Source organism: Anolis carolinensis, chromosome 6 (assembly GCF_035594765.1).
Source record: "Anolis carolinensis isolate JA03-04 chromosome 6, rAnoCar3.1.pri, whole genome shotgun sequence".
NCBI classification, from domain to species: domain Eukaryota; kingdom Metazoa; phylum Chordata; class Lepidosauria; order Squamata; family Dactyloidae; genus Anolis; species Anolis carolinensis.
The window spans coordinates 15,511,658-15,525,058 of record NC_085846.1 but is presented as its reverse complement, the minus strand read 5'-3'; the positions used below and the strand labels follow the sequence as shown (position 1 = coordinate 15,525,058).

At 44.2% G+C, this 13,401-nt stretch overlaps 1 protein-coding gene across 1 annotated transcript in view; it reads right to left on the bottom strand.

Moving 5' to 3' along the window:
• The window catches only part of prkcg (protein kinase C gamma), a 68,152-nt gene that overhangs the window by 33,118 nt on the left and 21,633 nt on the right, over positions 1 to 13,401 (bottom strand). The window contains exon 2 of the mRNA XM_008118445.3: positions 10,821 to 10,852. Coding sequence (XP_008116652.1) covers positions 10,821 to 10,852 — 32 coding nt within the window. The remainder of the gene's footprint in view (positions 1 to 10,820; positions 10,853 to 13,401) is intronic.

Genomic DNA, 13,401 nt, shown 5'->3' with positions numbered 1-13,401 from the left:
GTCTATGTGTACATCTGCACCAGACATGGGCAAACTTGGGCCCTCCAGGTGTTTTGGACTTCAACTCCCACAATTCCTAACAGCCGGTAGGCTGTTAGGAATTGTGGGAGTTGAAGTCCAAAACACCTGGAGGGCCCAAGTTTGCCCATGTCTGATCTGTACTGTAGAAGGAATGGTGTTCATCATGTCTCTATGTTATGAAATCATGGGAGTTGCAGTTTTACAAGATCTTCAGCCTTTTCTGCCAAAAAAAAAATGCTCGTGCTTCATCAAACTACAAATCTCAGCATCCCATAGCATTGAACCATGGCAGTTCAAGCGGCGTCGAACTGCGTTAATTCTACAGTGCAGATGCACCAAATGTTTATATGGAACATACATTTTGCAGATTGCAAAACAGATCTTGCAAACATATGGCCCTCGCTCTCGAGCATGGATCCAGGGGCTTTCTGTTAAACCCAATGAATGGAAACCAGTGGTGTGGGCTTTGAGGAATGGGGAAACAGATTGTGGGTGTTAATCTGTGGGAGCAGGGTGAGGGGGTGACTGCTCTCCCCTCCCTTTCCCCCCCCCTCTCTCTCTCTCTCTTGCCTTCTGCATATCCAGACCTGAGATTTGGAAGATGGGTCTCCATGGCAACAGGCGGGGGACGAATCCACAAGTACCCAGCTCAGTGGGGAAGAGGGATCCAACCGAGTCAGGAGGAGGGGGGCAGGAAAAACTTTTGCACGAGAGTGCATGCAAAGAGACCCCCATGAGTCCTGGATGCTTCGGCATTCCCATGCTAAACATTTCCGCTCCTTTCCTCTCCCATCTCAAGCATCCTACTCTGCAATCCATCAAGCTAAAGGTATCTCCTATGTTGCTTGTTCTTGTCTATTCACCTCTGCATCCCGCCGAAACAACCACAATAACCCCCAAAGTGGCCAACATTTAATTGTCAGTTGTTGCAGGCTCAATTTAGTATGCATCTAATCTCAGACGACATCGCGTCAACTGCTATGTCCTATCAGCAGATGATATCCCATGGGGCTGATTTTCGTTGCTGTTTCCTGCCATATCAAGCTATGGTTCAAACCACAAGAAGAGGACACGGCTGATATCCTACTAGCCGTTTCGACAACTTTCTCCCGGATCCATATCTTTCACTCTATCGCTTTCATTAGTGCCTCTGGGTTCCCATGGCAATGGATTTCCGAACGAAAGTGTGTGAACGAGAAGAGTGTGTGTTTATATTATGTCCAGCAGAAAAAAAGGGAAATACATTATGGGGCGGGTAGGTGGATACTGACACCTACAATACATGGGACAGGAGGGGAGCTATTGAATGGGGTACAGTTGATCATATGGGTGCTGGGCCAAAGCAAATACAAGAACAAGGCTGCTTTGATGCTTGTGGCTGGGTTGACTTATGCACAGTTGGAAAAGCAGAATACGATATGGAACTGCAATTGATTGGCAGGTGTTGATGGAAGTGGCAAGTGAGAAGGGGAAGGGGGTTGCTTAGCGATCTACACGGCATGGCATCCGTACTGTGGTTTCTTAGCAACCGGCAGGTCTGGACACAGAGCTGAAGATGTGCTTTCCAGAATGTAAGACAAGTCAAGGAAGAGGGGGAGAACCCTCTGCCGAGAATCTACTTCTGAGATGCTAAACGGGATCATTCTAAAAATTAAATCGGGCACCTGAAAAAAAAGGATGGTGAAGGACAAAAGCGTTCTTGTTGATCCATTGCCAGGCGTAATGCACAAGCACCAACTTGCCAATGCAAATGGCTACAACTGGTGGAGGAGGATGCATGGCAGGGGGTTGGACTGGATGGCCTTTGTGGCTCTTCCAACTCTAGGTCTGAATCTGCACTGCCCTGAGTGTACACTGCCAGATAATCTGAGATAAGCAGATAACCTGGGATCAGATCCTGGGATATAAGGCATTGTCGATCCAGACCTAGAGTTGGAAGAGACCACAAAGGCCATCCAGTCCAATCCCCTGCCATGCATCCTCCACCATCAATTGCAATCATTTGCATTGGCAAGTTGGCGCTTGTGCATTACATCTGGCAATGAATCAACAAGAATGCTTCTGTCCTTCACCAACTTTTTTTTTCAGGTACCCAATTAAATCCCATTTTGGGTTCTATGAAATTTCACATGATTTACTGTGAGTTTTCCTGGCTGTATGGCCATGTTCCAGAAGCATTCTCTTCTGACGTTTCACCCACATCTATGGCAGGCATCCCATCCTGGGAATGTCTCCCACCCTGTACAATCCACAGATGTATAAACCCCACTGTCTAGTTTCCAACAGACCTCACAACCTTTGAGGATGCCTGCCATAGATGTGGGTGAAACATCAGGAGAGAATGTTTCTGGAACATGGCCATACAGCCCGGAAAACTCACAGCAACCCAGAGTCTATCCCTTCTCTTGAACTAGGATTTGCAAAACCTAAATGCAAATCCATACTTACCTAAGAATCTCACTTGGACAAAGACAAACAGGACATAGAACCTTAAAGTCCAAGAAAAAAAATCAAAATACATTTTTAAATGTAGAAAAGAATGTAAAAAATATCTAAAGGAATGGCACATGAATCAGTGCCATGTGCAGATTGGTCTAAAAAACAAGTCCTTTCTTCTAGGTGCATTTTTGTATGACTATGATTCTTCGTCAACTGCCATGGTTCCATCCTATGGGATCCCGGGATCTGTAGTTTTGCTTGGGGCATTGAGAATTCTAAGGGTTCCAGTGCCTTGATGAACTAAGAAAAACCCAGGATTTCACAAGATGCCACGACATCAGGGATATGAGAATAATCGGGTTAGAACTGTGTAGTGTGAAAGGGGACCTGATTATGGAAACTAAGCTTGGAAATGTTTTCTATCTTTTTTAGACTATAACTCCCAGCATTCCCTAGAACGCATGGCCAAAGGTGGGTGGTCACATTGCCTGTGGGTTTGTGGGAACTGTAGTTCGAAACACTTCCAGCAAAGGAGAGCGCCGGTCATAACCTGAGGCAGTTCAATCTGACACTGAATAATTCACACAACTAGAAAGTGTTTAACCCAGATTCTCTTTCGTGCGATTTCCAACACGGCATCTAATCCTCCCCCCTCTGGAGTGACAAAGAACAAGTCTGCTCCATCTTCAACATGACAGCCTTTCAGATACATGAAGACAGCTGTATAATTTCACTAGTCCTTGTCAACAGATGACAGAAACAGATTTTAGCTCAGCTCCATGGCACTGAGAAGTCAGTTTTGCTGCTCCCTGTCCAGACAAAATTGATACCTCTTATTACTTAGTTCTGGAAATCACACTGCTCATCTCCTGGGAAGAATATAACCTGGCATTTTATTGCCTTCTAATGCATGGCATTATTCACACCACAAGCCCTTTATGTCTGGCCAGCTCTTTTCCTGAGAATTTACTTTCCTACAAATACCCCTATGCCCCGAATTCCCATTACATGCTTCCCACTGCATATCATCAACCTAGTCTAAAGCGTGCATCTACATTGTAGAATTAATGCAGTTTGACAACACTTTAATTGCCATGGCTTAACTCTAAGGAATCATGGGAGTCATCGTTTGGTGAGGCACAGTACTATTTGGTAAAGAAGACTAGGTAAAGGTAAAGGTTTCCCCTGACGTTAAGTCCAGTTGTGACCGACTCTGGGGGTTGGTGCTCATCTCCATTTCTAAGCCGAAGAGCCGGCGTTGTCCATAGACACCTCCAGGTCATGTGGCCGGCATGACTGCATGGAGCGCCGTTACCTTCCCGCCGGAGCGGTACCTATTGATCTACTCACATTTGCATGTTTTCGAACTACTAGGTTGGCAGGAGCTGGGGCTGACAGTGGGCGCTCATTCCGCTCCCGGGATTTGAACCTGGGACCTTTGGGTCCGCAAGTTCAGCAGCTCAGCACTTTTAACACACTGTGCCACCAGGAGCCCCAAAGAAGACTAAAAATCTTGTAAAATGACAACTGGGTTCCTGTGAGCTTTCTGGGCTATATGGCCATGTTCCAGAGGCATTCTCTCCTGATGTTTCACCCACATCTATGACCGGCATCCTCAGAGGTTTTGAGGATGCCTGCCATAGATGTGGGCAAAACGTCAGGAGAGAATGTTTCTGGAATATGGCCATATAGCCCGGAAAGCTCACAGGAACCCAGTGATTCTGGCCATGAAAGCCTTAAAAAAAACCCTACAATGCCTAAGTGGTGCCAAACTGCATTAGATGCACCCCAGATCTTACAGTTCTTATTACTCAACCTGTGTGCATACACACAAGTGGAAATGCTTGGAAAAAGTCATTTTTTGGCTTACTTACATTCCAAAAAAGTTAAATTTCCAAAGCTCTTGATCCTGTCACACTGACATATGTTTTACACATTTGGATTTCCTTGTTCTGAATGCTGGCTGCCCCAAGTTTGGCAAAGACTGTCATTGTTTCCACTTTCTGAGCCCTGATCAAAGATCAAATCGGTGACATCTGAGAGCAGGAAAGCACACTATCAAGAGGCTGCAAACAAAACCACGCTAGAGATAACATTTGGGAGGGCAGGAGTACACATTGTTCCATGGGATCAAATGTACTTGCCAGGAACCTCTAAGCATTGGGACTGTGCCCCGGGTACCTAGCTAGAGAACATAGCACCCAAGGAGCCAATACACATATTGACATATTCGCCCAAAATGCTTCTGGTCTCGTATCTTTTGGATAGCCTCAACAACAAAAAATAGAACACAAAGAGCTTTGTATCATAATTGAACATCTTGTTCTGTGGCACTGACACCTGACTGATCCATCCCTGTGTCAATACATTGTAAGAAGAGTGAGATTTCAGGGTCCCATCAGACTGACTGAAGAACTGTAGGAAATGAATTAAGTACTACACAGTTTATTTATTTATTTATTTATTTATTTACTTCACTTCTATCCCGCTCTTCTCACCCCGCAGGGGACTCAGAGCGGCGTACAACATATATTTAGACAAAAATGCAATGCCACATTATACAATGCAAATAAAACATAACAAAAAATCAATAGAAACAAATAAAATATAAATATAATTTAAAACCATTAACATTAAGATATTAAAACATAAAAATATAAAAACAGCATCTGGGTACACCTTCCCCCTCCCCCTTCATGGTCTTAATGTCTTCTTTGACTCTCTTGGATGCACTGGGCCCTTGCCAGCATCCTCCTTTTATGCCCCAGCCTCAGGAGGCAGCAGGTGTTTCTGCTGGGCCTTTCTTCAGCCAGGCAGTCAGGGCCAGAGTCTGCAAGGAGCCAGTCACCAGGAGCTGAGGTCAAAGGCAGCCTGCAGCAAACAAACACTGCCCTTTCCTCCAAGCTCCTCGTTGTTGATGTTCCATGGCTGTCTAAGATGGTGCTGGGTTTGCAGTTTGGCAAAAGGAGTACAATCAGTCCCCCTATCCACAGATTCTGCATCAATTGATTAACGCATCCACAGCTTGAAAACATTCCAAAAAGAGCAAATGCAAACCTTGATTTTGTAATTTTGTGTAAAGGATATTACTGTACATAGCAGTAATCGGGTATCCATGGATGTTGGCATCCACAAAGGGTTTGTTGTTGTTTATTTGTTCAGTCACTTCCGATTCTTTGTGACCTCATGGATCAGTCCATGCCAGAGATCCCTGTCGGCCGTCACCACCCCAGCTCCTTCAAGATCAAACCAGTCATTTCAAGGATACCATCCATCCGTCTTGTCCCCTCTTCCTTTTTCCTTCCATTTCCCCAGCACCATTCACTTTTCCAAGCTTTCCTGTCTTCTCATGATGTGGCCAAAATACTTCATCTTTGCGTCTAATATCCTTCCCTCCAGTGAGCAGTCAGGCATTATTTCCTGGAGGATGGACTGGTTGGATCTTCCTTCGGTCCAAGGCACTCTCAGAATTTTCCTCCAACACCACAGTTCAAAAGCGTCTCTCTTCCTTCGCTCAGCCTTATGGTCCAGCTATCGCATCCATAGGTTACTATGGGGAATACCATTGCTTTAACTATGCAGACCTTCGTTTTCAGTGTGATGTCTCTACTCTTCACTATTTTCTCGAGATTGGTCCTTACTCTCCTCCCAAGAAGCAAACATCTTCTAATTTTCTGACTGCAGTCTCCATCTGCAGTAATCTTCGCGCCTAGAAATACAAAGTCTGTCACTGCCTCCATGTTTTCTCCCTCTATTTGCCAGTTATCAATTAGTCTGGTTGCCATAATCTTGGTTTTCTTGATGTTTAACTGCAACCCAGCTTTTGCACTTTCTTCTTGGTTATAAGGCTCCTCAGCTCCTCCTCACTTTCAGACATCAAAGTGGTGTCATCTGCATATCTAAGATTGTTAATGTTTCTTACAGCAATTTTAACTCCACCCTTGGATTCATCAAGCCCCGTACGACCCATGATGTGTTTTGCATACAAGTTGAATAGGTAGGGTGAGAGTATACAGCCCATTCCAGACTATTTAAGTTCACTGACCCGTCCTCCCGCCCCCCCCCCCCCCCCCAGAATGTCTATCTTTAATCTTGACATCTCACCAATAACCACGTCCATTTTGCCCTGGCTCATAGATCTTACATTCCAAGTTTTATAGTGTGTTGATCTTTAGAACATCGGATTCGTCGTTCACCTCCAGCAACGTTGGCCGTTAGCCTTCCTTTCGGCTTTGAGCTAACAGTATCATCACATCTAGGGCTAGTTGAACTTATCCTCTGTTCCTCCCCAGTAGCCTTTTGACCATCTTCCGACCTGGGAATCCCACCTTCCAATGGTATACCGACATATCTCTGGTTGTACTGATCCATTTAGTTTTCATGGCAAGAATACGGGGGTGGGTTGCCATTACCTTCCCCAGAGATTTAGTCTGACCTCTCTGCCATGACTTTCCCGTCTTGAGTGTCCCTTCACGGTTTCACTCATGGTATCATCGATGTGCCCAACCTCCAGCACCACGACAAGGTAATGATTGTTTGCAGGGGTTTGGTACCAAATCCACAAAGGGATTTGGTACCAAACCCCGGGAGATACCCAGGGTCCACTGGATGCAGAGTAAAGTTTTCTGCCAAATTTGTTGCATACGTTAGATGGCTATTTTGCATACAGAAGTAAACAGAGCCTGCAAAATGTGAAGGGGAACACACACCTGTGGACACGAACCAAGGACTCACAGCTGTTTAAACATGGCTTAAAATACCATCCAAATGATCCTATTTGGCAGGGACAGCCCCAATTAACGTCTCACCTCACATTTTTAATTGCTTTTAACTTATCTCTCTTCTTCCTTTTGTCCTTAGCTTATTTCAGTCGCCGCGAACTAAGATCCCTTTTACACTGCCATATAAAATCCATTTTATCTGCTTTGAACTGGATTATGTGGCAGTGTACGTTCATATAATCCAGTTCAAAGCAGATGATCTGCATTATATGACACTGTAGATCCAACCTACATGTAAAAGTATGCAGGAGAACAGATTTTGGGCTGATTTTTCAAGTGTGTGTGTTTAGGTAAGTCATTGCCGCTACACTCATTTGCAAGCAGATATATATATATATATATATATATATATATATATATATATATATATATCTGTTCCATATGCCAAGGTAGGTGTGCAGCATCATTATATAGCTTCTTCCCACTCTCTCACTCCCCCTTCCTTATTCTTTCTTTCTCTCTCGCTTATCCCCCCCCCCCATACACACACATATATATTCTAATAGGGAGAGAGCAAGCAAACTGGAAGTAGGTGCAAATGTGAAGGTAAATTTGGACTGAAGTGTCAGGTACAAGGGTAGAGGAAGAGCCAGAAATGTACATAAAATGCAAGAAGAATGGGAGAGACGTTTCACAGCCCTAAAATAGATGAAGGAATCTAGTTCAGCGAAACAATAAAACCTGGCTCAAGGGCCATATGTGTGTGAAGTGCTTGATTAAAATGGGAATTAGGGAAATTAGAAGCAGCCCAGCACACACACAATCCAGCTCTCGTGTCCCAGTCCTAACTCTCAGCTCTTTTGCTACACTTCTCCCAAAGAATCCAGGATCTTATCTTCTTCTTCCATCCTTCTTCCAAGGTGGACAGATGAGTATATATGTGTGTCTTTCCCCTGCCCTACAAATACTTATAACCCCGCAAGGTAGGCTAGGTAGAGAAAAGTTGATTGATCCAAAAGCCAGAGGACTCTGAGCCCCAGCACCAATATTTTAGAGATGTAGGTTAATATTCCTAGGGAATGCTAGAGCGAATCCCCAACAAAGATTGGGGCTTAGGCACAGTAATGGAGGTATATAGACAAGATACATCTTTAGCCTCTTTCTCTTCTGTTCTGCCTCTAAAACTGGGATCTAGGATGAATCATGGATGCACTATCAGGCAAGGAGCCCCCAGATGGCGTAGTGGACTAAGTGACTTGAAGGTTGGGTTGCTGACCTGAAAGCTGCCAAGTTCGAATCCCACCCGGGGAGAGCGCGTATGAGCTCCCTCTATCAGCTCCAGCTCCATGCGGGGACACGAGAGAAGCCTCCCACAAGGATGGAAAAACATCAAAACATCCGGGCGTCCCCTGGGCAACGTCCTTGCAGACGGCCAATTCTCTCACTCCAGAAGCAACTCCGGTTGCTCCTGAGACGAAAAAAAAAACAAAACTATCAGGCAGTCCTTCAATTGCCTATTTTGTTTTAAATATCCATAATAAAGGTCTAAAAAAATTTTGGTCCCAACTATTGTAGGTACCTTTTCTCTAAAACGTTTCAGGCACCCAACCATGGTATCTTGCTGGACTGAGGCCCCATCTACACTGCCATATAATCCAGTTTCTGAATTCAGATTATCTGCTTTGAAATCCAAATGAGAATCACATATCTTTCCTTTTGAGTTTAGAAAAGTTAACAAACTATTCAGTATACAAGGATACTAGGAGACCAGACTTGGAATGCTCAGCTCACCCATAGAAACCCACTGAATAGTCTTTGGCAACTCACAACTTCTCAGCCTTAAAGGAAGGCAATAACATGTTCTCTCTGAATCTAATATGTTTTATCGAAGGCTTTCATGGCCGGAATCACTGGGTTGCTGTGAGTTTTCTGGTCTGTATGTCTATATTCCAGAAGCATTCTCTCCTGATGTTTCACCCACCTCTATGGCAGGCATCCTCAGAAGTTGTGAGGTCTGTTGGAAACCAGGCAAGTGGGGTTTATATATCTGTGGAAGGTCCAGGGTGGGAGAAAAAACTCTTGTCTGTTTGAGGAAAGTGTGAGTGTTGCAATTGGCCACCTTGATTAGCACTGAAAAGCCTTGCAGCTTCAAAGCCTGGTTTCTTCCTGCCTGGGGGAATGGTTTGTTGGGAGGTGTTAGGTGTCAGACTACACAGAGAAGCCATTGAAATCCACAAGCATATGGATAATTTAAACAGAAAGGAGGAAACTATGAAAATGAACAAATTCTGGCAAACTAGTATTTAAAATTCTAAAATCAGGACAGTAAATAAAGAACAACACTCAGAAAACAGCGGGATTCCAGACATGAAACAATCAGAGCCAGCTAACACCTCCTACCATAACAAATAATAATAATAATAATAATAATAATAATAATAATAAAACTTTATTTATACCCCGCCACCACCTCCCCAACGGGGACTCGGGGCGGCTTACATGGGGCCATGCCCAAAACAATACAAAATAAACAGCATATAAAAACAACATTTCAGAACACAATGAACAGTACAATAAATAAAATATCCATTACAATACAAATCAAGAGAACAATAAAAACAAGAATTCCCCTAGATAGGAAGAAGCCAGGCTTTGAAGCTGCAAGGCCATTCAATGCTAATCAAGATGGCCAACTGCAACATTCACACTTGCCTCAAACAGACAAGAGTTCTTTCTCCCACCCTGGATCTTCCACAGAGATATAAACCCCACTTGCCTAGTTTCCAACAGACCTCACAACCTCTGAGGATGCCTGCCATACATGTGGGCAAAACGTCAGGAGAGAAGGCTTCTGGAACATGGCCATACAGCCTGGAAAACTCACAGCAACCTTCTCTGAATCAATCCTACTCAGACAAACTCATGATACTTTGCCCTTAGGGATGCCATTTGTGGGAAAGGACTTGAGAGCACACAACAATGAGTTGGTCCCCTAATGACATACTCTCTCCACCTCCAGAATTTTATAATTTCACCACATTTCTGCCCTTTAAGCCTTTGTAGCCCCAGGATAGACCTTCCAGTTCACTTCCTGCTTAAAAAATAAGCCATAATCAGACCCAGTGTGGGGGAAAACGTGTCTAAGCATTTGGCACCAAAAATGTTGACCCTTGAAGTTCAGACAGGCAACGCTCTATCCCGGTACTGATGGGAGGGCATTCAACTTCTATATCATCCCCTATTTTTTTTTCAAAAGGAGGAAAAATCACAAGGAAGGAAGGTTTGAATTTATGAGAACTTTCTTCCTAAGAACAAACAGGACTTTAGACCACAACCCCAAGAGACCTCACTCCCTTCTTTGTGGATGAAAACCGACTGGAAAGTGCTTTCCAAGAGCATTGAGAGCATTTGCAGAGCATGAGCACAAACTTGCTATGGGCAATCCCTTCACCGCCATCTGGACTCATAAGGCAAAGGGGGTGTAGCTCCAACCCCCACAGCCTCCCTTCTATAAAATGCTGTTTCTTTTTCCCATTGTGATCCCGGTGCATAGCTTCGATTGTGCTTTCGCGACGTGCGGTGCTCTAATTATGAACCAAAGAACCAACTCAGTGAGGAAACAGAGAAGAAGGTTCTTACCTAAGCATTGCAGCCCCTGCTTTCCAATCCCCCTGCAGGAAACGAAAGAAAAGAAGAAGAAAAGAAGCAGGTGGTTAGCTCACTTAAAAGCGTAGGATGCCAGTTTAAGCCCGCACATTTCTCAAATGTGGCATTCGCAAACATATTGATGACAAGGAAATGGAGGATAAACCTGATTGTCCAGAGAATCTCCGGCAACAGTTAGACCACATGGAAGATGTATGGAATTGAGACGTGCCAAATTCTCTGGCAAACAAAGGAGATCTTTGGCACCATGTCTGTATGAAACCAGAACCATTTACCATGGATTAATTAACAGAATAATATTGCCTTCTGCATTCATACTCTGTATAATAACTAACGTGAGCTGGAATCCAGAGTAGATGATGGGTCAAAGCATACCAGTTCATTACTCTGACTGTGGTTACGGATGTGTGACCAATGCCAGAATCCTTTTTTCTTGAACATGTGCAGTGAACCATACTCACAGGTAAGTAACACATAGTGCAAGAATAAGGTTACACATTGCTGACATTGCTAACAAATCATGTCTGCTGTGGACGTCCAAGACCACATAAAATTTTTCAGTTTTTCCCAGAAACCTAATTGGCACACCTGAGATTGACAGTAACCTGGATTAAGGAATGCATCAGCCACAAAATACAAACAAAAGAAAGGATGCTACATGCTTAAGACCTACTTGTGGGATTCCCAGACACATCTGATCAGCCACTGTGTGGACAGCATGCTGGATTCCATGGCATCATGCTCTCCAATTGTCCCAGTTTGGAAGGAACAACCCAGATTGATCCTGTATTGGCCCACTTTTTGACTGCTTTTACAATGTCCCACTTTCTTTCCCTTCCTCCCACTTTCCTCCATAGTCCTCAACTTACTGAGGTAAATTAGATTAAACCCTTGTGCCAACTGAACTGCTGACCTAAAGGTTGGTGGTTCGAGTCCACGAGATGGAATGAGCTCCCATCTGTCAGCCCTAGCTTCCCATGCAGGGACATGACAGAAGCCTCCCAGCAGGATGGTGACACATCCAGGTGTCCCCTGAGCAACGTCTTTGTAGACAGCCGATTCTCTCACACCAGAAGCAACTTGCAGTATGTTCTCAATTCACTTCTAACACGGTTAAAAAAAACTTACTTCAATTCCTGCAAAAGTGCCAAAGTAGTTTGTACTCTATCAACTCAGGAGAAGAAAGTAGAACTGTGCCCTTCCCTGTAGACCAGTGGTTCTCAACCTCTGGGTCCCCAGATGTTTTGCCCTTCAACTCCCAGAAATCCGAACAGGTGGTAAACTGTCTGGGATTTCTGGGAGTTGTAGGTCAAAACACCTGGGGACCCACTGGGTGAGAACCATTGCTGTGGATCCAAGCAAAAGCAAACTCCTGAAGATTTAATTGTCTATTCTTCCTCAGTAACAATTGCCATCTTGACCACAATGTGACGTTGCTCTGCTGCATGTCTTCCGGTTTTCACCTGGACACTCAGCCTTCCCTATTTACAGATCTGACTTTTGTGGATTTGATTTTATGGACCTACAAATGCCTAGAGATGTGTTATTTCTAGGAATTTCTAGGTCCTCTAGTGGTGGAGGATCTAGAGATTCCTAGAAAGAACACATCTCTAGGCATTTGTAGGTCCTTCATAGCCATTTGGGCCCCCGGGGGCACAGTGGTTAAACCGCTGAGCTGCTGAACTTGCTGACCGAAAGGTCGGCGGTTCGATTCCGGGGAGCGGAGTGAGCTCCTGCTCTTAGCCCCAGCTTTAGCTAACCCAGCAGTTCAAAAATATGCAAAATGTGAGTAGATCAATAGGTATCGAAGATAACGGCACTCCATGCAGTCATGCTGGCCAGATGACCTACGAGGTGTCTATGGACAATGCCGGCTCTTCAGCTCAGATGAGCGCCACCTCCCAGAGTTCGACACAATTAGATTTAATGTCAAAGGAAACCTTTACCTTTACATAGCCATTCTGATAGAAGTTGGTCACAAAGTCTTTCCTGAATATCTACAATTTTCTCTTGGATGAAAAAATAGGGACTTTGTTCACATTTTTCCACTTTGCAGGCATCACACTAGAGAATGGATCCACTTTAAATCCAGTTTCTGTCTCCTGCAGAATTCTGGGGCTTGTAGTTTAGGAAAGGATCTTTAAACTGCTCAGCCAGACAGGTCATGAGCCTCACTAAACTACAAATCCCAGAATTCAGCAGGCAGAAACCATATTTAAAGTGGACCCATATTTTAGTGTGATGAAGCTGTAAACACAGCAAATGTGGAGGGACCACCCTAAAATGATGACTAGTATGTAGCATCCCCTGGTGAGAGCTACTGGACTTTACAGACAACCACAATTCCAAGTTATATATGTGCGCATTGCAAGTCAAATCTTCCCCCTCCCCAACCTACTATCATCTCTGGCAACTGACAGATAGTTTCTTAGTGTTCCACTGAGCTTTGATAGATGCTGGGGGAGTTAATTAAACTTCTTTCACCATGCATGAGGAAACACATATCTGCACTTTTCTTAGCTATTATCAGAATACCAATTGTAATGTTTTCCCC